This window comes from Zootoca vivipara, chromosome 6 (assembly GCF_965207765.1).
Source record: "Zootoca vivipara chromosome 6, rZooViv2.hap1.1, whole genome shotgun sequence".
Classification (NCBI taxonomy): domain Eukaryota; kingdom Metazoa; phylum Chordata; class Lepidosauria; order Squamata; family Lacertidae; genus Zootoca; species Zootoca vivipara.
In genome coordinates, this window is record NC_142589.1 from 42,554,687 (window position 1) to 42,581,586 (window position 26,900).

At 44.6% G+C, this 26,900-nt stretch overlaps 1 protein-coding gene across 1 annotated transcript; it reads right to left on the reverse strand.

The window, feature by feature from the left end:
• Positions 1–399: 399 nt before the first annotated feature.
• On the reverse strand, positions 400–6,902 carry LOC132592178 (uncharacterized). Its single transcript, XM_060275012.2, has 2 exons — positions 5,686–6,902; positions 400–2,724 (listed from the first exon to the last, which is right to left on the reverse strand). Exons 1-2 carry the CDS (start codon positions 6,494–6,496, stop codon positions 2,150–2,152), a joined length of 1,386 nt encoding a protein of 461 aa, XP_060130995.2. The 5' UTR covers positions 6,497–6,902; the 3' UTR covers positions 400–2,149.
• Positions 6,903–26,900: the final 19,998 nt, after the last annotated feature.

Consider the following 26,900-nt stretch of genomic DNA (forward strand, 5'->3'; position numbering starts at 1 on the left):
CTTAGATCACCTCGGGGAATTCATGGTGCCACATCCTACAGAATATATTTATGTCATGCATTTATATCCCAGCTTATTTCCCAATGAGTTCCGAGTAGTTTACATAGTTTTCCTTCTCCTCATTTAATCCCCCCAACAATCCTGTGAGGTAGGTTAGGCTGAGGGGCAGTGAATGGCCCAAGGTCATTCAGTGAGCTTCATGGCTGAGTGGGGATTTAAACCCTGGTCTCCTAAATCCTAGTTCAACACTCCAATCTATCCTATCTTATATTACATTTGACTACACTGGATCTTATAGGGCATGTAATAGGGAAATGACCTGAGCATTGACATTTTCTGCAGTTGTGTGTCGAGGCTTCCCAGAAAATTACCTTAAATAACTCACAACTGACAACAGAATTATGGTTTGGTTTTTGGCAAATAATTTAGGGCCACAACTTTATTAAATACACAATTTAATCCGAGTGTTGGCTTAGGCTTTTGGTTATTCACTCGTCCTTCCTAAAGAAGGACTATCCCCATCTGTCCATCCAGGACAGGACTCAATCAGCTGTCCCCTTAGGACAGGACTCACCTCATCTGCCCCACGTGGCAGGACTCACATCAGCTGTCACCATTGGACAGGACTCACCTCATCTGCCCACGTGGCAGGACTCACATCAGCTGTCACCATTGGACAGGACTCACCTCATCTGCCCACGTGGCAGGACTCACGTCAGCTGTCACCATAGGACAGGACTCACCACTGTCCGCTTGGACAGTTCCTGCTCCGACTTCCGCATGGAAGTCAAGTAAACATACCTGGGAGTGAGGAGGTGGCTGCGCCCAGTCATTCCCTCCTCACCTTCACCAAGAATGTTCCTCAAGGCTCTTGCTCTTAAAATTGGGCCCACCATTCCCGCCAATGGCGGGATGGTAAGGACAAGAGTGTAAGCCCCGAGATTCCTTTAACGGAATACTTCTATATGGAGCAAACGGAGGTGAGGGTAGGCATCCGTGTGCCACCCCCTCTACCAACCGATTAACCAACCAAAAGCCTAACCGCCAACCTAACAAGTTGTGACAATTTGCTAGCGCAGTAGGCGAAAACCAAGAGGCACAGCCAATCAGCCAATTGGAAAAATTCCTACTGACCCCTGAATACAGGCGGCCCCGAAGGCAATAGCAATGTCGTGCTAACCTGCAAGAAAGAAAGGGCGGGTGGGAGGGGTTCAAACGCCAGGCAAAAATGTGACCAGAAAATGGTGGACGCAGCTTTAAGAGGGGCCCCACCAACCAATCAGATCCAAGGAATTTGCATACACACGCCCCCCATTACTCAGCATGAGCTGTGGCCTTACACAAACCAAACCCTAAGCTAAATTTCTTAACAGCCCTACCACAATCCGCTTTATATTATATGATATAAAGCGCTTTGTGTGTCGAGGCTTCCCAGAAAATTACCTTAAATAACTCACAACTGACAACAGAATTATGGTTTGGTTTTTGGCAAATAATTTAGGGCCACAACTTTATTAAATACACAATTTAATCCGAGTGTTGGCTTAGGCTTTTGGTTATTCACTCGTCCTTCCTAAAGAAGGACTATCCCCATCTGTCCATCCAGGACAGGACTCAATCAGCTGTCCCCTTAGGACAGGACTCACCTCATCTGCCCCACGTGGCAGGACTCACATCAGCTGTCACCATTGGACAGGACTCACCTCATCTGCCCACGTGGCAGGACTCACATCAGCTGTCACCATTGGACAGGACTCACCTCATCTGCCCACGTGGCAGGACTCACGTCAGCTGTCACCATAGGACAGGACTCACCACTGTCCGCTTGGACAGTTCCTGCTCCGACTTCCGCATGGAAGTCAAGTAAACATACCTGGGAGTGAGGAGGTGGCTGCGCCCAGTCATTCCCTCCTCACCTTCACCAAGAATGTTCCTCAAGGCTCTTGCTCTTAAAATTGGGCCCACCATTCCCGCCAATGGCGGGATGGTAAGGACAAGAGTGTAAGCCCCGAGATTCCTTTAACGGAATACTTCTATATGGAGCAAACGGAGGTGAGGGTAGGCATCCGTGTGCCACCCCCTCTACCAACCGATTAACCAACCAAAAGCCTAACCGCCAATCAAGCCAGCCCTGGCTTGCCGCCAACACTCAGAGACCTAACCAACTTTTTAAACCCTCAGACACATCACGCAGCCAAATGTCATACCCATCAGGGGATAAGTGAACCCCATCATCCCGATATAAAAGCGGGGCTCTAACATTAATTGCGGGATGACGAATCAAACTCCCCCCGATTTCGTACACCCGTTTGGATGCTGCGCTGTTAACCCTCTTCCTAGCTCTTTCCCCAGCCAGAGGAGGAATATCACCCCGCCATTGCATCCTCTGCAACATTTGGGACCAAAAAACGACGGTATCAGGGAACCAAGTCCTTATCTCCAACAAATCTCGTAGGATAGCCAGGCGAAGAGATAACGGGTCCACAGCGGGGATGTCATTTTCTCCCAGCTGGATCACCAGGGCGGACGGGCACCCGAGCAAGAGGGCTTTGCGCCGCAGCAAAGGGAGAAGCTCCCCCCAGCGCATGCCCCTCTTGCCCATCCAGGTCACTTGGATGTTGGATGGAAGGCCAAGTCGAGGACCCAATGGCGTTTGGCCAGCGCGAAGGCCTGCCCAATAGACTATGGAATGTCCCACCATCCATATGTGCACGTCCGCGAGCCCTGGGAAAACATTGGAAAACAAACGACAAAGTTAGGAGCGCTTCCGAACATAAGATCTATACGCTGCAGATTTCCACCTGCCCAAATCCTTAATAGCATCAACCGAAATACCCCAGTGGGCCGCCGTAGTGGCGGCCCCAATGCGAAAGGAATGAGGAGCGTAATTAGCGGCCACGCAACCGCATGCCGCTATCACCTTCCTCATAACTCTAGTAAATTGCAGCCTAGTCATCGGGTTACCATCCTGATGCACAAACAAGGGGCCCTCCCCAGCTGGCCTTTCCGCCAAGAATTTGGCTACGTCCTTAACCGGGCAGGGGCCCGTCTGCCCCGTAGCAGGCAGTCGCATTACTGCTCCTTTACCAGCCTGGTCGGTCTTGGAACTCCGAATCGTGATTAACAATTCCGTTGGTGACAGACGTATGTCCTGGAGTAGCAAACCCCCTGGCACCCCCTGACGCATCTGACCCCCTACAATTTCACCAATTCTCAAAGCGCCAAAAAAGGCCACTGAGAAGGCGGCCGAAAACAAACGGGCCTCATATTTAGACCAACACACCACCCTAAGCTTCAATCTCATTTTAGTGAGAAGATCAAAAGAAATCGGGTTCCTGGTAGGGGAACGGGGAGGACAAAGCCTACCCCATCCCTCCATGGCCTTACGCACCACAAATTTGGCGCAAGGGTCCCTATTAAAAAAAAACAATTTCGAGAAAAATGAAATGGCCGCAGACTGGAGCTTTATGGTCCTGGCAGCCCTTCCCAGGTGAAACAGGTGTGCCAAATATTGAAGCACCTGGGAAGAAGAGGGGCGGGCCGCTCCCTCCACCGCGAGCGACTGACTGCGAAAAGTTAAAAAGTCAGTCCAAGCTTTTTGATAAGCCCGCAGGGTAGAGGGGGAAACAGAAGCAGCTACTCCCTGCAAGACTAGCAGCTGCCAAGGTTCCAAAGACGATCCGGGAAAATCTCCGGCTGATGTTGTGCGTCTGGAACCAGGGACCTGAAGCGCTCCATCTGAAATCGTGACAAAGCGTCAGCTATATCGTTGGCCACGCCCGGGACAAAACGCGCAGAGAAAATAATGTTAAAACGCAGGCACTGCAGCACGAATGCCCGCAGCAGAGCCGATACCCGAGTTGACTTAGAAGATTGTTTCGCAAGGACAGTCACCACAGCCTGGTTATCTGACCAAAAGCATACGCGGCGGTCCTTGAAGTCGTCAACCCAAATATGGACTGCAACTGCTATAGGAAAGAACTCAAGAAAAGTTAAATCCCGCGTGATTTCAGTGTCCCGCCAAGCAGGGGGCCATCTTTGTGCGCACCACCTGCCATTCCAAAACAAACCAAATCCCAGGGAACCCGCCGCATCGGAGTGCACTTGGAAATCGTTGTGCAGGTTTAAAACATCCTGCCACAAGGATACCCCATTGTATTCCTCCAGGAATACCAGCCACATCCTCATGTCAGCCTTCTCACCCTGCGATAAGCGCTCGAAGGCCGCACAGGCTACGGAGCAGCCCATTGGCATGGCCTTATCAAAATAATAGGCGCCTTCCAACTGAAAGCCCAGCAACCAAAAATCATGCGGATGAATTGGTAATAATCGGAAAGCCGATTCGATATCACATTTTGCCAACAAGGCCCCCGGCCCAAACTTTCTGATCATTTTAATTGCCTGGTCGAGAGAAGCGTATTTGACCGTACAAAGCTCCGGAGGGATCACGTCGTTCACGGACGTGTCCCTAGGGTGAGACAAATTATGAATGAGCCGAAACTCACCCGGAGCCTTCTTGGGGACGATTCCCAAGGGAGAGAGGTGCAGATTGGGAAAAGGCGGAGACGCAAAAGGACCAGCCATGCGCTGGAGGGCTATTTCTTTATTAACCTTCCGCCTTGCGACCTCGTGCATCTCTCTCACCGACTTCTGGTTCCTAGGATTCCTAGCCAGGGGAACCGAAGCTATCGGAATCCGGAACCCGAAGGAGAAACCATCCCGAAGATATGCAGCCGCCTCAATATTGGGATAGGAGGCTAACCAATGTTTAAGGGCCGGTAACTTAATGGGAGAAAAAGCTAACTGAAGCAATTCACTTTGATGTGGAAGCTGCGGGGGGAGCGGGGAGGGCAGGGGCGGAACCCCTTGGCGCCTGCCTGAATCCTCCCCGACCCCCACGAAAGGGCCGCCGGCCCGCATAGCAGTTAACAGCCGGGTGGCTACCGCCACACCGGTCACAAGTGTGCGCATAAATACACCGCGGGCGCTGACACATTCCTTTATTGAAATCCCAGCAGCGCAATTTAGGTGCCGCCTTAAAAGGCTGGGTCTTAGCCCTTTGCTGCTCGGCGGGTTTCCGTGAAACCGACGGAGCCACATACGTGGTCCAAAGGTCCAAGTCTTTCCTGTCAAAGCGGGCGGTGTCAATTTTTGACGCCCGCCTGCGAAATCTTTCATCATAAGCAATTGCGGCCGCTTCCCCTGCCATGTTATATGCTGACCTTACGATGGACTGGTACACGATAAGGTGTAGAGCCCTGCGGGGATATGCCGCTACTACTACCCCGGAAAAAACTTGATAACAATCGAGCCAACGCTCGAAAGTCCGCTCCACCTTTCTCCCCCTGCCTTTCTTCTTAGTACCAACGAGGGCGTTTTCTTGCTCAGGGACCACCTCCTCTGGTGGAGCTAAATCAAAAATGTCTACATATTTACCATCCAATATCCTAGACCTCAATTTAGAGGACAAGTGACTGCCCGGAATAATATCCCTAGTACTGTTGGTGGAAACCGTGGTTTCCGGGACCAACTCTCCGTCGAGACATTCTTGAACAGCTCCATAACGAGCACGATGCGAATTCGCTCGACGAGCCCAGGCCCAACGAGGAAGGCCAGAATCCACTTCCCCGTAAGCCCAGTACAACCCCATAGAGTGATCAGAACCCTCGGAGCTAGAGGACGAACCTGAGGTGGTCGAAGCCGAGGTATCGTCCTTGCGCCTCTTTGCCCGCCTCCTGGAACGACTTTTGTGACGACGTTTTCCGCCACTCGACGCTCTAGCCGGCACTGGGAGGGCTTCCTCGCCGGATGCCGACGAAAGCCCCTCGCGCCGCGAGGCGACGGCAAGAGTCTGGGATGGAGCAACGGGCGAAACAACAACATTAGAGGAGGCCCCCGTCCGCCCCCCCTGCCCTTGCCCACTTACTCTGCCCTTAGCCTGCCTCGCCCTCCTGGTGCGCCGAGGCTGCTTCCCCTCACTTCGTCGTTTGACGGGAGGGGGCGCCGGCACCACCATAGGAGTGGAAGAGGCATTCGGCATCAGAATACCAGAAGGCCCCACGAAGTCGTCATCCGACGAGTCAACTGGCCCAGACGTGGTGGTCTCAGGCAGTCCCAGAATGGTCGCCATGGGGGACAGAGGCTGCGACGCCGCCACCGTAGCTTGCCCGGGGTCCAGGGATATACCTGCAGAGGTAGAGGGGGCAGAAAGAGGGTCTGGGCCTTGCCGGTCTGGAGGCATGGCCGTAGTCGCCGCCTCCCGCCCTGCTTCCAGAGGTAAACCAGCAGAGGTCGAGGCGGCAGGATGAGAGGCCGGGTTCTGTAATAAGGCATCAAGCCCAGATCCAAGCTGGGCCAGGGCCTGTGGGTCACCAGCAATGCTAGCGATGAATGCTTCCACGCGACCCGCTGCCTGCGAGGCTGGCGAACGCAGCTTCTGCGAAGCGCCCTTAATGACCCTCTTAGATTTCCCTGAAGTGGATGGGTGGGCCGCCATCCTGAACTATTAACTACTTGGAATAACAAGCAAACACACGTGGAATCACACAGGGGTGCGTATTACCACTTTAACCACTAGGCGGCGTCACCCCACCCCTCAAATATTGGAGCCTTCCCAACCAATCTGCAAAACTAACTGCAAAATATTTGGGGACACCCAGGCCTCTGAAAGGCCCCAGGGAAATCAGTTAGACTTGTATTGCAGGCTGGTGTAGGCCGGACCCCGGCACACGCCCCGGCCCCCCCCCCTAAAAGGGGGGAGAGGGAAAATGCGCAGGCCAAAGCCAAACTCCCACCCACGCAACCAAATAGAATCCTTACCCAGAATACGTGAAAACTAAATTAACGTGAATTAAAATTAAATTGAATTAAACAATGGACATCAATTAAGCCAATTAAACAATGCAAGAAACCCAAAACGCAGGCCAAGCAATGTATTCCCTATCTATTGGGAAGGAACAGTATCAAAACTAACAAGGTGCGATAACCCCCTTGAGGCCAGCCGATGGCATAGAGAACCTAAAGTAGGCTGCAGTACTCAGGCCTCCAATTAAAGGCAAGGAGTAAAAGTTTTTTCCTTTCACTTAACCAAAGCAAGCCCACGCAGGTCAAAGCCAATTATAATCCAATTGAATCAATTAAGATTCCTAAATAAAAGGATATAAATTAAATCAAGTAATTAAAGGAAACCAATAAGTTAAAATGACCCAATAAGCTAGTCAGGCAACACAATAAAGTCAAAGCCTGTTCAAGGGACTTCAATATAGGCTGAGGGAAAAGGCAATTAAATTTGTAGGTGTAGTAACAACTCGTGGCCAGTAGATGGCGCCAAACGCCCAGAAACTGGCTGCAAGCACTCAAGCCTCGAAATAAACTGCAGCCAGGAAAAAATTTTTCCTCAGCTAAAACAGATGCAAACAGAAAACAAACGCTATACAGGACACAAAAACTAGAGGCCCCCCAGGTGAATCAAGTGAGGGGACCCCCTCCCAAGGTCCTAAAGACCCAGCAACCCCCCTCAAACCGCTCCCCCCAATGCACAAGCAGCAGCTCTCTGCTTAATAGCAAAGGGGGTTGCAAGCATTAAAATGGCGGACGCAACGTGCAAACCAGGCACAATAACGGCCTGGCGCCCTCCCAATGATGCACCCCCACCCCGCAGGCACCCCAGGGGGGGCGGCAAACGCCACAGCCCCCAATAAGCCAAATTAGAGGCCCCCAGCAGAGCGCAAGCAGCCTCAATGCTCCTCAGCCGGCAACAGCCCTATTAACCACCCACGTGGCTCCAGCCCAGCCCAGCCCAGCCCCAGCAGGAAAACGGCCAGGCAAGGAGCCAGGAGCCAAGGCTCCCTCAGGGTACCAAGGCCCCCTTGCCCACCAAGAGCCACAGCAGGCTAGCCAAGGCAAGCGGGGGGGGGGGAATTTAAAGAATTTAAAGGAATCTAAAGGGGGGTGCACCCTTTAAATAAAGTGGGATGCCTGTGCGGGGGGGGGGGACTCCCAACGCCCCCAGCCGAGGCCGAGCCGTAGGGGAAGGGAGTGGGGAGGGAGGGGAGGGGGAGAATCAAAACGGAGCTAAATAAGGCAGTAAATGAAAGCTAAAAATCAAAAGCAAGCAATAAGCTGAATAAATCAGCAAATTAAATAAGCCAGATACAACCAGACTCCAGGAATCCAGGAACGCTCTCTTGCCAGACAGGAACCGATAGAAACACACAGTTCAAACGCCAGGCAAAAATGTGACCAGAAAATGGTGGACGCAGCTTTAAGAGGGGCCCCACCAACCAATCAGATCCAAGGAATTTGCATACACACGCCCCCCATTACTCAGCATGAGCTGTGGCCTTACACAAACCAAACCCTAAGCTAAATTTCTTAACAGCCCTACCACAATCCGCTTTATATTATATGATATAAAGCGCTTTGTCTCTATTCTGTGGAATGCTGTTCCTTCTGCCATACACGAAGCAGCAGTCATTTATTAGATGACTGTTAGATGTGATGCATGAATATGTGTACATTTTTTTAAAAAAAATTCTCTGCATTCTTTAAAAATATTATTTATATTATTTATCCCTTTATAAATTTGTGCACAAAATAACATCCAGGTAATTTCTTATATTCTCCAAGTATCATGTAAGATATTTCAATGAAGTTCTATTTAAGGCTTTAAAGAAATGCAACTAAAGAGAAAACATGCAGGCAAACACCATCTGATTAGAAATCTTCAGAGGCCTGATAGCAGAGATAACTGTTAATAGGATATTGAACCTTTCCCCTCAACAATGTCAGAGAAATCCAGCCCAGGCACGCACCGACCAAAAGATTCTGTTATCTGTTAGTTCTTGCTTCTCATACATGCATGCAAAATTAATTTATATCCTCTACCTGCTTCTAAATTCAAAAATGTCTGATTAGACTGTCAGGCTTTGCTAGGACATCTTATATACACTGTGTGAAAGGTCAATGTTCTATCTTTCTCATGATCCCTGAGATAACCTGGTAATGTTTAGTAGGTGCACTGGGTAGTTATTTGCTAGATATAATATAAGAGTAGGACAGGGACTCCCAAACTGTGGTAATTGAGCTTCACTCAAGTGGTCTGTTCTGTGTCTATGAAGAATGACAGGAGCAGCAGCTGTGAATGGTGTGTGCCATGGCTGTTCTATTATTGTAAAAATCTGGAAGTCGCATCCAGAAAGTGAGCAGGACAGAACATATTTGGTGAGTGGAGATGATTAGAGCTCAAAAGGCAGAGCAAGAGGAAGTGACTTGAACAGAGTGAGAAAGATTAGGAGCTAAAAAGACAGAACAGGAGGAAGCAACTTGAAAGGATTGAAGAGGAAAATTAAATGTTTCACCAAGGGAGGGAGAGTTTAAGGACCACTGGAGTGGGACATTGGATGCTCTGTATGGAAGAAGCAGAGAATTCAAAATATAACACAAAATAAAAAAATGAACCTTCACACCAGATAAAAGTGAATCAGCCGACACCAGGACCAGATCAAGACATTGTGCTGCCTGAGGTGAAGATGTCTTCCCCTCAATTTCACATAGAGTTTACTGCCAATACATTCTACCACCAACACCTGCACTGGCTTCCCATCTGCTACCAAACACAGTTTGAGGTTCTTGTACAAAGCCCTGAACAACTTTAACCCATATGTCGGAAGCCAATCACTGAGATGGGCCGGGGAGGGGCACATTCTCCCATGGACCAGAAGCAGAACTCATGTGAATGAAGAGCTTTCAGTGTGGTGAGTTCAGATTTATGGGGCTCCCTCCCAGTAGAAACCAGAGAGACAATCCTTGGCTGGGGAGCCACAGATGCTTCCCTCATACACTAATTCAATTCCAACAGCAATAATCTGGTTATTGTTTGGCAGAACCTCTATTGTCCTATTTGAATAAACATGACTTTTCCATCATTAGTCTTTCTCTTGAGTCTTTTATCCAGGGTGTATTGGCAAAGACATTTGAAAGTTTGGGCCCTACACAGAGAGCCTATGAACAACACCCTCTCACTCCCTTTCTCCCTCTGCCTTTCCATCGATCCTACATTTCCCACAAAACGGCTCCTAAGGTGGCTTACGAGGTTGAATGAAATACAGCCACATTTAACAGTTAAATAATAATTCATAGGTGATGCAATCCTATCCCCACCTACCTGGCTGGAAACAAGCTGGATTGAATTCAATATGATTTATTTCTGAGCAGTTTTGATTAGGATTGTGCTGTAGGACTGCAATGAAGCTCACTCAGTGAACTTGGGCTAATCACTGTCTCTCAGCCTAACCTACCTCACAGGGTTGTCGTGAAGATATAATGGGGAAAACCATGTTGCCACCTTGAAGGAAAGGTGAAATATCAATGTAATTGTAATCATACTAAAGATAGAAAGATAGATCAATACTGTATTTTTCGCTCCATAGGACACACCTGACCATAGGACACACCTAGTTTTTAGAGGAGGAAAACAAGAAAGAAAAATATGTTGCTTTCTTGAATTGTCCTAGGCGTGGTTCTGGCTCTGGCTCTGGCTCTGGCTTTTGTGTGTGCTCTGGCTCTGCATGGGCTCTGGCTCTCACATTCGTTCCATAGGACACACAGACTTTCCCCCTTCCTTTTTGGGAGGGTAAAAAGTGTGTCTTATGGAGCGAAAAATACGGTAGATGATAGAGAGGAAGGAAACAGGTGGCCTTACAGCTGTTGTTGGGCTTCATCTCCCACCACTGGACAACCTAGCTGGAGCCATTAGGAGTTGGAATCCATCTGCATCTGGGGGGCCACATGTTCATCAAGCAGTACATGTGTGAATTGGCCCTGCATGTGCACTCAGTTGTATATGTACAGTATATGTATAAGGAGAAGGTAACAAACAGGGAGGGGGGTAATATTTATTTGACCTTTTTATGTCTAAGACATCCTGGCAATTTTATTGTCAATAAAACACTGTGCAATAACAGTGTAACATCAGCAGGTCCCAGAGCCATATGTACAGTACACTGTCATAATAAAAAAGGGGAATATTGCTCAGAGCACTGCAACAGCATTTTTGATTCATTTTCTCATCCCTGTCCTTGTGCGAAAGTTTAATTAACTTTCAGGCCCTCATTATATTTTCATCTTTAGAAAGAAGTGCAGGGACCATGCAAGGGAGACTGGAATGTGCTCGCTGTCCTCACATCCTTCCAATCAAAAATCAGGAGTTGTGCTAGAACTGATGAAACCGCAGCCCATTTAATTCTCTATCTTAACAGCTTGCTGGCTATGAACTGATAAAAGGATTTACAGGTCAGCGCTGTCATATCTTTTTCTGCTGATTCAGGAAACTTGGAATTTGAGGGTTACTCACTGAATTTACCATCCTTGACACCCTTAAAGTGTTCTAGTTAAAGGCTGATAAAAGTCTTTAAAAAAGAAAGAAAAAGAAACCTTCAGAACTTATTGGCGATTTTGTTAAAGCCCCTCCTGGTGTTTCCTTGAGGACAGAGCTGTGGACCTCAGAGCCAGGGGTTGAATGTGGCTCTCCAAACTTCTCTGCTCGGCCCTCAGAGGTCTCCCCAGGCCACCCCCTGACTCACCCTGCTCGAACCCTTTGTATTTTTGCTTGGTTGGAATGTGTCATTGAACTCAGATAATGCCTCTTGTTTCCCTGGACAGAGAGCAGTGTGTGGGCATGTGTGAAAAAGAACCTTACTTACAAAGTTAAAATTTACACCCATTGCCTCTAACCCCACCCACCACTCCCATGTAACCTTCATAAGTTTTCCTAGATGAGAATACAGCCCTCAGGCTGAAGAATGTTCCCCATCCATGCTTTAGTTTAGGTCAAGGAAGTTGTGCCAGCTAATTGACAGCCAGTGCAATTCTTTCAATAGAAGATCAATGTGTTGGCAATATACTCTCCCAGTGAGCAGTCGAGCCGCTGCATTTTGCACCATCTGCAGCTTCTGGACCAACCTCAAGGGCAGCCCCACGTAGAGTGCATTGCAGTAATCCAGCCTGGAAGTTACCTGTGAATGGATGACAGTACTCAAGCGATTCCCATCCAGAACTGACAATATCTATCTTACCAGTTGGCATTCCTATCTACTGAGGTCACCTCCTAGACCTCTAGCAACAAAGATAGATCCAGAAGCACCCCCGGACTCCAAACCAGCTCTTTCAGGGGGGAACAACCCCTTCTAAAGCACACAAGTGACCAATTAGCTGGACTCTGGAACCACTGACCTACAGCACATCTTTCTTGCTAGGAATCAGAGGCAATTCATTGGCCCTCATCCATTCTACCACCAAGTCTAGGCATTGGTTCAGGACTTGCACAGCCTCTTCTAATTCAGATGTTACAATGAAGTAGGGGTGGATATCATCAGCATTCTGATGACACCTTGTCCCAAATGGTTCATATACAAGGTAAACAACATTGGGTAAAAGATGGTACTGCCATGGGGCACCTAATGCTATTCTGTGAAACCAATCCTTCAGATAGTATCAGGAGCACTGCAAAACAGTGCCTCCAATACCACTCCCACTAAGTTGGTTTCAGAAGGGTTGTGGTCAATGGTATCAAAAGCCATGAAAATATCAAGTTAGAAAACATGGTGGCTCTCCCCTGTCATTCTCCCAATTAAGGTCATCTATCTTGAAATGAATCAAGATAATTATATATGTTATTTCTGCTGATAATTTTATTGTTAAACTGCTGTAAATTGTTTTATAAGGAGCTACTTAAATGGAATCAAATAAAATAAAACTAATAGAAAACATCTGCTCCTTCCTTCAGATATGAACACATGGAGGTCAAAATCTGGGAGATTGCACAAACTGGATTACCTTGCTCCATGTGTTTGTCAAAATATCCACATAGAGGCATCAAATTTGCCTCTGCCCACCACATGGCTTGCAAAGAGCAGGTGTGCATAGTTTTTTGCACAGATTAGGAGAGAGGTAATGTCTTTTTAAAAAAAATATTGAATCACAAATGCAACCAAAATGGTCAAAGGCCTGGAAACGATGCCTTATGAGGAACAGCTTAGGGAGCTGGGTATGTTTAGCCTGGAGAAGAGAAGGTTAAGGGGTGATATGATAGCCATGTTCAAATATATAAAAGGATGTCATATAGAGGAGGGAGAAAGGTTGTTTTCTGCTGTTTCAGAGAAGCGGACACGGAGCAATGGATTCAAACTACAAGAGAGAAGATTCCACCTAAACATTAGGAAGAACTTCCTGACAGTAAGAGCTGTTCAGCAGTGGAATTTACTACCAAGGAGTGTGGTGGAGTCTCCATCTTTGGAGGTCTTTAAGCAGAGGCTTGACAGGCATATGTCAAGAATGCTTTGATGGTGTTTCCTGCTTGGCAGGGGGTTGGACTGGATGGCCCTTGTGATCTCTTCCAACTCTATGATTCTATGATTCTATTCTATGATTCTAATAATAGGGAGCACTTGATAGTTAAGAATGTATCGCTTTGAAGAAATATAACTATTGAATCCTAATATAACTGAAATTTCAGTAACGAATTGCTGTGCAACCTTTATAGGATATTTGTCTTTTTATGTGCATTAAAACAGTAATAGTGATCATGCTGAGGATATTGTAAAAGCAATATAAAACAGAACTGCTTTTGTTAACCAGGAGAATAAACATACCGACAAGGCATGCTGTTACCTCACAGCTAAGAATCAGTGCAGCATGCCAGCAATTTCCAAATACTCAGCCTTATCTTGCACCATCTAGTAAAGAAGAGTGGGGTGATGGTGATGTACCTCCAGTTGAGAGAAATAATATACGCCTTTTAAGAAATGACTTTAAAGGAATGCAGAGTGATTAAATTACACATAGTCGGAGCTCAATAATACATGACAAAGCGACAAAAGAAAATGTAGAAATGTTAACAATTGGCTCAAGTAAGTGGCTGTTGAACTGTACAGTAGAATGGCAAAACACACACACACACACACACACACACACACACACACACCCCGTTTCCCTGTTGCTTTCTCTTTGTTTTCTTAACTTCCATTGACTTCATTGGGAAATAAGAAACTTAACTGCGTACAGAAATACAATCAAGTTAAGAGCCATAAGTTTTGTGTTGAACGAGCCTTAGCTGAGGAAACACTGAAGAGCAGTTGTGACTCAATCTGTGTACACACCATACATTTAAGGCACATTTAAAATGCAAGACCTTTCCCCAAATAATCCTAAGAACTAACTTGTTAAGGGTGTAGAGAATTGTAGCTCTGGTGAACAACAGCTCCCAGGATTCTTTCATGGCAGCTATGTGTTTTCAATGTATGGTGTAGTGCATAGGTAGGGAGACTAAGGCCCGGGGGCTGGATCCGGCCCAGTCACTTTCTAAATCTGGCCTGCGGGCGGTCCGGGAATCAACGTGTTTTTACATGAGTAGAATGTGTGCTTTTATTTAAAATGCATCTCTGGGTTATTTGTGGGGCATAGGAATTCGTTCATTCCCCCCCCCCCAAAAAAAAAAATGTAGTCTGGCCCTCCACAAGGTCTGAGAGACAGTGGACTGGCCCCCTGCTGAAAAAGTTTGCTGACCCCTGGTAGTGATTAGACAGTTGAACTATATCCTGGAAGACCAGAGTTTGAATCCCCACTCAGCCATGACACTCATTGGGTGACTTTGAGCCAATCAGTTCAAGAACCACAAACCAGTGCTTTTTTTCTTTTAAAAAAATGTTTAGGGGTACTCTCATTTTGACTCAGGAAAATCACCATTTTATAATTCAAATTGGGGGAAATAAATACAGCAAATGGGCAAAAGTTACAGAGAGTCACAAAATGTTTAGGGGTATGCATCCCCCTGTATCCCCCCAGAAAAAAAAAAGCTAACTTATAGCATTAAACCCTTTGTTACTCTTCTGAAGTACCTACCTCCACAAATATATGGGTGCTGTTGCCACTGAGGATATTGCTTGCCAACCCCACATGCCACCTTAGTCCTCACCCCCCTCCTGTCTTACAGCTCACCCAAACCTCCTTTCCATATATGTTACAGCAGGGGTGTGGAATGTTTACTCTGGAGAGTTAGGTCTGTATTCCCTCCACCCCTGGCAGGCCAAGGTAATGGAAAGATACCCTCTGTTTGTCTTCATGCTGCATTTTGCAGCAGTACCTATCAGCAGTCATGCAAATTACAGCGTGCCAACATCTTCTTTACAGAAATATTATACAGTATGAAGAAGCATGCATTTGGCTCTAGCAGAATGGGATTTTTATAAAAGAGTTCAGATCTTTGCAAATCAAAAGGGGTAGACTTAGCCAACAAGCGTTGCAATTGAAATAATTCAAGTTGAGAGAAATAATTCAAGTTGAGGGAAAGGGGGGGGTAGAATCTTTACAATTCTGCTTGGAATGTTTCCCAGTTAGAGGTATGCATAAATTACAGTGCCTCATGGACCATTGAAGTTGTCTTCTAATTGACCTTTCAAAAAGCATGGTAAAGCTAGGGTAATAAGAAAACAAATAGTGCCTGCCATTTTCTAAATTTTATTTTTGAAAGCTCAAATGAAGAAAAATGCACACTACATTAAAAATATGGATGGTTTTTGTTTGTGAGGGGGAACAGCACAGGATTATGATTTGATCTCTGTAAAAATGAAGGGAGTGTCAAACTGCTTGTCTTGAAAAAGCATTCCACAGACAGCTCACATATTTAATGTATTTTAATGGAGTGAATAAGAGGGGGGAAATGTGGATTTATAAAAATTTAGACTATCAGTATCTAGGGTAGCAATGTACTTATCTTATTGTTTGTATTTTATGTGTGCAACTGTGTGTGTGTGGGGGGGGTATTTTATTCTATTGTTTGTGGAAAATTGGTCTTGAAACATGGCTAGCTCCTTTGCTATGCTGTCAATCTAAGCTGTAAGAATGTTTCATTCTTGCTGTTCACATGAGTCTTCAAGGTGATTAAAAGAGGAATTTTTAAAAACGGTACCAGAGGATACACATTTGAAGAGGATGAGCTACCGAATTTCACCTTAAATTTGAGAGTTGATTCTTTTTAGGGGATGGGGATTTTAATGTGTAAAATTTTAATGTGTATAAATGGGATAAGTTTTTTTTGCTGTTCTTACTACTTTGCTAAAGTTTCCCATAGAGTGCACCAAAAGGGAAACTGAAGAGAAATGTACTAACTCACATGCAGGGAAGGTGCAAAGTTGGACTACATGACCCTTTGGGCCCCTTCCAACTGTAAAATTCTATGATTCTATGTTTTTTTATATAAATAATTTTAATAAGATTAGCAAAATACATCTGAAAAATTTTGCACACTTCTGTGTTTTAGGTCCAGAGAGAAAGGTAAAACCCAGATTCCCCAAAAGAAAATATGAGGGTGGAAGTCTACTTGACTTTTATCTATTTCTAACAGTCTAATAACCAGACAAATCAGGGAGACAGCTATCCTCTCTGACATCAGCATTATTGTCATCATTACCACCACCACCACCATCATTTGATAACTGATGTATGCATTTCATTTTATCCATGTCTACTCACCTGTTAACGTATGAATTACTTGTAAAGTTATTTTAGGCAATAAGCCAAATTAGCCTCATAAAGCAGGCTTACAGCCATCACTGTCTGCTTTTAGGCACCAGACAAAAACATTCTTATTTACTCAGGCTTATGGTTTTCAATTTGGAGTGTGGCTAGATATCTCAGTGGCCTTCACTGTGCTCATCCTTTAAGTGAAGTGGGAATGAGTATTTTAGTTTTTGTTTATTACAGTTTTAATCTTATTTTAATGTCTTTGCTATTTTCATTTTTATGCTGTAAGTCACCTTGAGGCACCTGAGTGCAAAAATAAGATCAATCAATCAATCAATCAATCAATAAACCCCTCTCAAGCAGTTTTTCTTTACAGCTAAAGAAATCTATTGTACCACTCAGATTTATGGCTATCTACTAATTAAAACCTTATGATTGATTCATTAAATGAATTCAATCAACTGAGCTTTGAAATTTGAACAAATGTGAAAGCCATATAAAATTCAATATAAGGTCTTTTGTGAGGTTGAAGGAATCAAAAGCTCACAATTTAACAACAGCTGTTGCTCATTGTTGGGGTGACTGGCTACCCTCCTTATTTTCTTTTCCATTGTTTTGTTCACCCCTGAACAACAACAAAAAAAGAAAGAAATTATAAAAGCACATTGTTCCTTCAGTTTTTCAGTCCCACTGATGCATATTTCCTGTTTCCAAGAAAACTAATATTTGCCTTCAAAGCTGAATAGCCTACTATAGCCTTGTTAATAAGCACACAAAAGTTACTAAGCTGCGTTGTTGTTGTTATTCAGCTGCTAAGATACCAGTGGGTTGTGTGCCCATGTTAGAAATTCCTGATCGCCTGCAGTTACCAGGTAAATTGCTAAATACAAGGTTTGTTTACTGGTGAAACAATTTTGTGTGTGTGGTTCTACTCATACAGTATGACACAAGACACATTCAGAGAACTGAAGGACATAATTTGTTAGATCCAGAGAAATTATCTTTATATGAAGAAGGAACTTTAGAGGAAGCGTCTTCATCCTACGAAGTATCTTCTGGTCCAATGCCAGGTCCCAGAAAGAGAGAGGCAAGGCTGCCAGCGCTTGCATGAAGCAGGCTGAAGCAATTTGCCTCTGGTGGCAGAACCAGCTCCCACCCTGCCCACTCAATGACCCATGGCAGCACCCTGTTGTTTTGCTACCATGCCCACCTAAGTGCCCCCACCCTCACCACTATTGCCATTTCATCATCACTGCCACTGTGTCTTGGGTGCAGCCATGGATGAGGGTTCAGTTGTGGTGGCAGGGCTGGCAGCAGAGCCAGAGTGATGGCATGATGGTGGAGTTAGAAAAGAGGGCTGTATTGGCAGGCTGTGGCAGTGGCAGAAGAGGTGTGTTTTGCCTATAGCAGCAAAATGCCCCAGGCTGCTCCAGCAGACCATGGGTAGTGAACAACTTGCTCCAACAAAGGTTGGTTGCAGAATGAGACTTTTAAAGTTTCCAGACAACCTCTTCTGGGTTCCACCTCCTTGTAGAACAATCCAGAGCTTTGAAGAGCCAAGAATCTGGCCTGAAGATAGCCTCTCCTCCATTCTGGAGCCCCCTCTCCTGCTGCATTCCCTGCACTGCAGGCGTGATCTGGTGCCCCTGCAGCCTCTGACTCAGAGTCCAAATCACTGCTAGGTTCAGGGGGTCATGTGAGGAAGCCCCTCTGAATCCCTTCAATTTGGATGGTTCAGATATCACAAGGATCACACTGGTAGCACTTGAAGCACTAGGCATGGTCCGACTCTGAGCAGTCTTAAAACTGCAATAAAAAAGGTAAAGGTGAAGGACCTCTGACAGTTAAGACCAGTTGCAGACGACTCTGGGGTTGTGGTGCTCATCTCGCTTTACTGACCGAGGGAGCCGGCATTTGTCTGCAGACAGTTTTTCCAGGTCATGTGGGCAGCATGACTAAGTCGCTTCTGGTGCAACGGAATACCGAAACCAGAGCAACGCGCGGAAATGCCGTTTACCTTCCTGCCGGAGTGGTACCTATTTATCTACTTGCACTTTGAAGTGCTTTTGAACTGATAGGTTGGCAGGGGCTGGGACAGAGTAACAGGAGCTCACCCCATCACAGGGATTTGAACCACCGACTTTCTTATCGGCAAGCCCTAGACTCTGTGGGTTAGACCACAGCGCCACCCGCGTCCTTTAAAACTGCAAAACTGTGGAGCGATCCAGTTCAGCAGACATTTTGCACAGAACTTCCTAGTTTAACATGAGCTGAATTATAATGGATACGTTGTCCCATTTGTCCATATAGTAAAGAAAGAAAAGGGAAAAGCATGTCTTCTCTCAAGGAAAAGAGTTTTAGAAGATTTTGGTTCTATTAATAATACAGAGTTGTTTGCAGGTTTCTTTTTCTTGTTTTTAAATAACAATTTTGTGCTCATGAATATTTGAAGAACACCCTGAAATACTATCAAGCATGAGGTTAAAAGAATATATTTATTGGTTATCAAAATAGCTCATGTGGCTAATGTAAGTGCTGTATGCAGGGAAGCTAATGGTTTACACATTCCAGGTTGGCTCTGCCTGTGAAAATTAATTTTAAAGGGGAAGGCTGCCTCATAGTCTATCTGCAAAGGTTTAATCCTGTTTCTAGCCATGCGGTTGGACCCTGGATTTGCAATTTTATCCTTCAGTGCTTTTGATTACTCTTTCACATTTATTGATTGCTAGCAACCTTTCCTATTATGAGAAGATCTTCCAAAATGCAGAATTTCACTGCACAGATATGAACAATGTGTAGAAAAATGTAGAGCTTAGGGATCATTTGCAAACAGCTGAGTTCCAATAGCCCACTGAATATGGCACACTTTATGAAGATGTAATTAACCTTGAAGGTTCTGAAATGTAATAGCAAGGGTTAATGTGTTGTGGCAATACAGTGATTCCAGGTCCAATAAAATACCACTTCTTTTTAAGATTATCATGTGACATTTTAACTAATTGTCAGGGCTATGCCAGGTCTGTGCCAGCTGTAGTGACTAGAATGTCAAACTAGGCCCAGGAAGACCTTGCGTCACCACTTAGCCAGGACTCTCTGAGCCAGTTTCTCTGAACGTCTGGAGGCAAAAGGGACTTAAGAGATTGCTCTCTGAGATTGCTGAAAACCAACTAGGTGCCCTCCAGACATTTTTGACTACAACTCCCATCAGCCCCAGCCAGAATGGTCAATGATCAGGTGTGATGGAGATGTAGTCCAAAGCATTGGAAGAACACCAAGTTGGAGAAGGCTTGTAAAAGGGGTGTGTGTGTGTGTGTGTGTGGCATGTTTTTCTACTGTCTCCTTTAAATGGCTAGATATGTAATAAGTCATCCTGAAAGGTAAAAATACTGAATACAATAAAGTCAGATTTCATATTGCCCATTTTAACAGAAACAGAATACCCATATAAAATATTCATATAAATAGAATTTTTAACAGCATACTTTAAAGGGTGGGGGGGAATAGCTATACATGCTTTCTGCACTAAATGGGAAAATGTCCAAAAGGAAATGAACATTTATTGAACCACATTGAAATAGTAATTGGACAACAGAAAAAAGAAAGAAAGAAAGAAAAAGCATATGAATAATGTATAAGAGTAATAGAAGCAACTGATAAAATACAGTTTCAGAGGGAGGGGAAGCTTCTTGAGAGGATCTTTGGAAGGGTTTCATTTTAGAAAGACATAATCCAATTGGTTGCCTGCTCTTTAGTCAGCCATATTGATTTACCCATAGACCTAGGGATTTTAAGGCCTCCTGCCTGTACCCTTATGACCAAAGGACTCTTGTTATGTTAAGTTTAGTCAATTGTAGCCTTTGCCAAGAATGTTCCTATCTATCCAACTCTGAGAAATAAATATGGGTAAAAAGGTAAAGGTAAAGGACCCCTGGATGGTTAAATCCAGTCAAAGGTGACTATGGGGTGCAGCACTCGTCTTGCTTTCAGGCCAGTGTTTGTCCATAGACAGCTTTCTGGGTCATGTGGCCAGCCTGACTAAATCACTTCTGGTGCAACGGAACACCATGACCTTCCTGCCCCAGCGGTGCCTATTTATCTACTTGTACTGGTGTGCTTTCAAACTGCTAGGTTGGCAGGAGCTGGGGCGGAACAATGGGAGCTCATCCTGTAATGGGGATTCAAACTGCTGACCTTCCAATTGGCAAGCCCAAGAGGCTCAGTGGCTTAGACCACAGCACCAGTTGCATCTCATCCATAAATATGACAACCTCTACCAGTACTTTAGACTGAACAAGCTGTGGAAGCTATAAGCCTGCAAGGTTCCTTTTGCAGATAGTTGAATGACTGGATGGCTATTGGCTGCAAGACTGGAGGGACTCTGGCATCATGTAGATCAGCCTTCCCCAGACTGGTGTGCTCCAAATATTTTGGACTATGACAAAAATATTCTCCCTGCCCATTGGCCATGTTTCAGAGGGTGTCAGGATAAGGAAGGTTGACACAGAGTATAAACCCATGGATACTCATCAGACTATACCGTACATGGTAATCACATAACATGTGAATCAACTATTTGATTTGGAGAGATCCCAATATAACTTGTATCGCAAATTTAAGTTATATACTGTCTGGATTTTCCCAGTTACTTATTGTGTTTGTGTGTGCGTGTGTTTGTGTGTGTGAGAGAGAAAGAGACTGACTTACTTAAGAGCTTCTGAAGTTAACAAATACCTGTTTGTTATTTTTATACCATCAGCAGTATTAGGATGTGTTTATTCGAATAGATTTTTTTAGCCCACTGAACATATGTTTCTTCTTGTTAAGAATAACCTTATACCACAACTGGCACTATAGAACACTATCATTTGCTAAGTATCTTGCATTACTTAGTATTTGTGTTTGGTGAATTCTAGACATCTGCAAAAGATATGCAAAGATGGATAACAGCTCATTCTTTATTACAGTATTATTATTATTATTATTATTATTATTATTATTATTATTATTATTATTTTATTGATTAGGTTTGTATACCTCTCTTCAACTGAAGATTCCAGGGTGGTTCAAAACAGAAAAAAATACAAGATAAGAATAAAACTTCCTGTTTCACAGGTTAGTCTGTTAGCTGACACAGGACAGTGTACCACTCCTATCAGAAGCTACAGACAAAATTTCTCCCAGACAAAAAATTAATACAATCTTCTGTATATAACTGTGTGGTCTCCAATATCAGAATCAGCAAAACACGCCAGGTTTTCTTCTCTGTGGGAGGGTTTTGCGTCAGTAATCATGTGGAGAGAACCCATATTTATCATGCTGCCTACCACCTGGATTGAAATCAATGGCTGAGACTCTGCAGACTCCAGGGGAGACATGGGGGAACAGTTGTTTGTTTACCGTTTGAGTTGCCATTTGAGATTCAAATGATGACAACTTATGGATTGCAACAAAAGGCACATCTCTCATTGGCACCCCTCATAATACTATACTTACACATAATCTGTGCCACCTGGATTTAACTGCTCACTTGAAATCAGAAAAATAGAACTCCCAAGCTTTTTGTACGTGGGTTAGTATCTGCCAGATAACATGCCAAAATGGCCATTAAGAGAAAAAATTATGGAGAGAACATCATACTTTACTTTTTGTTTGCATAACAATCCATTGGAAGATATAGATATTAAGCACACAACCTCCAGGGTGCATCTGGTCTGAACAAATCTCAGACCTCCAAATCAAATTTATGGCCAATCTAGTATTTATGTGAACCAGTTCAAGACAGTTCCACATTGCCTGGGGTTGGCTCCACTTGGCACCATCAAAATCGGGGTTGGGTTGGGTGGTGAGGAGAGGAGAGACACTCTAGGTTAATGCATTTGTATGTTTTTAAATCAATACATGCATTTAAATGCACATTTTGCCATAGTATATGCCTTTTAGCACAAATGACTAGAGAGATGCATTGCAAAATTTGAGGAGTTGTAAAAGTTGGCTGTGTTTTGGTTTGCATATTGTTTCAAAAAGTGAAAATTGGGTTCAACTTTAAATGGGAACTGCATCATGCAGTTGGGAACTAATAGTAGTCAAAACAAATACAATACGTTGTTACGCAGATGCAATAGTTACAACATATAGAGCGCAACAGGCTGAATGGTAATGTTTGTAACAAATTTCTTTACTGGTTTACTGGTTACTTCCTAACATACAAATCAAGTATGTTGGATGTACACCATATACAATCCTAAAGCAAGGTATATAACCTATTTAATTAAATTCAATGCAGATATATTTCTTCCTTTCTTAATACAGTACATTCTTGTTTGAGTTCATATATTACACAGTCCTCAAATGTAGTTAAGGAAAGGTCATTGGAATGCCACGGACAATACAGCTGATGAGGCTGGCTAGCATAGGTAGCAGACACAGGCAGGCTGGCTCAGGCAGCTGGGGTGGGTAGAACAAGGTTTCCAGATATTTCCTTGTTTCGCCCCGAACTAATAGTAGTGCAATTGTTGAAATGGATTTCTTTGTTGTAGAACCTTTAAACTGCTGGGCACTAATGGATAGAGAAGGTTAGATACAGCTCCCAAGTCCATGCAACTGCATTGAACCACATCTATCCTCTTCTGGTTGTGTTTCGGTTGGCATCCATCCAAGTGCACTGGCTTGTCCCCACAATGAGGGGGCCAGTGCCCTGCGACGTGCACACATGTGATGTGCTGACATCACTCTTGCAGGGTGTGTGCACGCTTGCCACTGAATCTTGAAGGGGCCTGCCTGCTTCCTTGATATTCTTTGGGGGGGGGCTGGCCCCACAGCCCCCTCTAGATGGTGCCGCTGCATCCATCTGTCTCATGAGATGATGGAAGAGTGTGCCTTTGGGAGCGAAGTCAAACCCTTGGAGTTAAAAAACATGCTGCGGCTATAGAGACCAATATGGGAGAGACATGGTTTCTTACAGCTAGGGCAGATTAGGGTGTCTGGTTGTGCTTGTGCAGGTGTCCTGTGGCATTTATCCCCTGTTACCCTTACTTCCTCTGTGCCATTATCTTCTTTGTGTCTCTCATAGCATCTGCTTTTGTCCTCAGATCAATCAAATATTATAACATGTTCCCTTTGGATTAACAAAAGATTAGGCTACAACATTTGCATTGGTAAATGCTGTTGCGTGTCAGCAAATTGAGTGGCAGAGGAATGTAGAATGTATCAATCAAAACTGGGCAGAAATCTGAAGAGGACTATTTAAAAGGATGAGAAACATGTGTTTCCATTAAAGCTTCCTTTCTTTTATCTCCTGACTCTAATTTTCATGTGAAGAAGGGAATCAATCTATACCAGAAACAATAATATGCAGTCATTTCTTTCAGAACTAGATTTCTTGTCTGATAAAATTACAGAATTACATCTACAGCAGCAATAACTTTGGAAGTTTGCACTTTTAACTGGATGATTTTCTTATTAAAACCATGCTTGATTTCAAAGGTCACCCAGTCCACTTTTTTTAAAAAAAAAGTTATCGCAGCAATTAATAACTACAATTGTACCTTGCATGCATAGATACATTTCTGCTGCAAAACCTCCCTTCCTAATCTGAATTTGGATCAGGAATGTGAAAGCAGATTCAGCATTCCTTCATTCCAGAGTACAGACTGAAATTATGCATCAGGTTTTGCAATCCTGAGTTCGGGCAGTGAGGAGTAAGCCTGTAGAATCTTTCAGCAAATAACAGACTTAGATTGCAGTCATTTACCTGTCTGTACATCCTTTTGAATTCAGTGGGCTTATTTCTGAGGAAACGTGTGTGATGTTGGTGTTCAAATTTCCATGGCTAAAAATACAAACTTTAGTGGCTCACAATACTTCAATATTAAGACTAGCATTAAGGCTCCTGAACTGCCTTTCATTCTCACAAAATCCAACTTATTTGGCTACAGCACCAGAGAAGAAGGGGAGAACAGTCTCTCTCCTTCACTCTCCCTGGGGCTTTCAACTTGATGTGGCTTGTCACTAGGGCTGAAAGAAGGCATCAGTTTCCATTCTACCCCATATTCATCACATGCAGTGCAGATTTTTTGTTCCACTACGGTTTGGTTTCTGACAACAACCTAGCAGTTTGAAAGCACAAAGTGCTGGTAGATAAATAGGTACCGCTCCGGCGGGAAGGTAAATGGCGTTTCCGTGTGATGCTCTGGTTTGCCAGAAGCAACTTAGTCATGCTGGCCACATGACCCGGAAGCTGTATGCCGGCTCCCTTGGCCAGTAAAGTGAGATGAGCACCACAACCCCAGAGTTGTCCGCAACTGGACCTAACCGTCAGGGGTCCCTTTACCGTTACCTGCTATGGAGAAATTCTACAACATTATTTTGTCATTAATTACACTATTATTACATCATTCCATCCTATTCATTTCACTGCAAAGGAAACTCAATGCAAATTGTGTGTTCGGGGGGGGGGGGGAGAGAGAGAGAGAGACAGAATCAAATTACATGTGGTTATGTGTCATTTGCAAACTGAAAACAACTACACCAGGAATACTGATTGTATTCACTAGATTGATATCCATTCCTGATGTGGGATGAATAAGTGGCCCATGGTCACTTCTGCTCCTGCTTTTGCTGGAATTCTCTGAGATACCTTCATGTGACCAGTGCCAAGGAGGACCTCCCTGCCCATTGTCACTGCAAAGGAGAGAGGGAAATAGTCGCTACTGAAAAAGAGAATTAGGAGAAAAGCAAGATACAGAGTGACACCAACACATCCAGCAGACATGAGACACAATGAAGGTGGAGTGGTTGAAATTAATTTTAGAAGAAGTGGTTTTGTCAGACATCCTGCACTTGTACTCTTTATCAGCTTCTCCAATATATAACAAGGCTTGCTGGATTCACTTATCACATGGCTGGGAAGTTTCAGGTCCAGGGGTTGAATGGATCCTTCTAGGCTTCTCTCTCTCTCGCTCTGGCCCTCAGAACCTTCTCTAGGTCACACCCCTCACTGGCCCTGCTTTCCACCCTTGGTGTTTTGACTGGTCAGAATGCATCCTTTAATACCTTTGCTCACCTAGATGAAGAGGGATGTGCAGATGTGTGTAGGAACTAGCCTACTTTCAAAAAAAGTAAAATTAGCATCCCTTGCTCCATCCACATTTGCCTCTTGCCCCAGACACCACTGACGTGTGGCCCTTGGGAATTTGCCTACAATGGAATGTGGCCCTCAGGCTGGAAATGTTCGTCCATCTCTGGTCTATCAGGTAGCAGTCAGTTAAAAGAAACCGTAGAAAGGTTTTCAAAATGTCTTTACTGCAGAACATTTTGCATTTTATTTGTAAGCAAAAAAATAAAAAATAATCTACATTCTTTTCTTTATTTCAAAAATGCAAATTAAGTAGAATTAATTAAGTGTGCTTATATTGGACCATTAATCATGGTCAGTTTAAAGATCAGGGTGGGTGACAGTTTAATTGTGGCACCGCTCAGCTCCTGCTTTGCTCCTGCTTCAGGCACCAGTGATGACTTTAGCAGGTTAAGAAGCATTTCCAAACATTTGTCTGTTTAATCTTTAACATTTGTGCTCCACACCAAGATGAAGTTTTAGGCATGCACAGTGTTAAGTACTGGCTGCTTTGCATCAGTCTTATTAGGAAGCATAGAAAGCTGCCCTACACAGAGTGAGATCACTGAGTCAGTGTTGGCTACACTAGGCATAGGAAATCTGTGGCCACAACCGATGTTGTTGGACTATAACTCCCATCAGCCCCACCCAACATGGCCAGTGGCCAGGGATTATGTCAGTCGTAGCCCAGCATCCCCTGGAGGGGCAGAATGATCTCATTTGCATTGGACAGGAGATGTTCTTCCAAGTTTCATACTTATTTCAGACCCTCATCTGATTATTTTAGAGCTCCATCTGAAGATGGCATGTACAAGATATGGAGATGAGACAGGGGTACTTCCAGAACTGAAGCTTCCAAAACTCAGCTATCATTCCTGGCTTGGTAAAGAAAAACAATTCCACTTTCCACTTTTCTTTTCTCTATGTTCTTCCTGCATGCAGACATTACCATTTTGACTTGTTCACCTGATAGCCTGGTATGAGAAAAATCCATTCCCTCCTGTCCGAGCCAAATAATACTGCTTCTCCAGAAGTTTCAAGATACTCTTTGGACTAGTAAAGTGAAATTTAAGCCTCTGAAGCTGCCTCTGGAGACAGTTTAGAAACTTCAGCTGGTGCAGAATTGGTGGCCAGGTTGTTTACTTGGGCAAGAGGGTTTGAGCATATAACACTGAATGCGACCCAATGAGTTTCTGGGTCCAATTAAAAGTGCTGGTTTTGACCTAAAAAGCCTAGGACTTCAATACCTCAAGGACTGCCTCTCCCCATA

What these genes read in the sequence shown, in the direction of transcription:
- LOC132592178 (XM_060275012.2), bottom strand. Translation starts at nt 6,496, where the DNA reads ATGGCGGCCCACCCATCCACTTCAGGGAAATCTAAGAGGGTCATTAAG. An exon ending in CTCGGCTTCGACCACCTCAG is followed by an intron (nt 2,725 to 5,685) that starts GTTCGTCCTCTA and finishes ATGTTTTCCCAG; the next exon opens with GGCTCGCGGACGTGCACATA.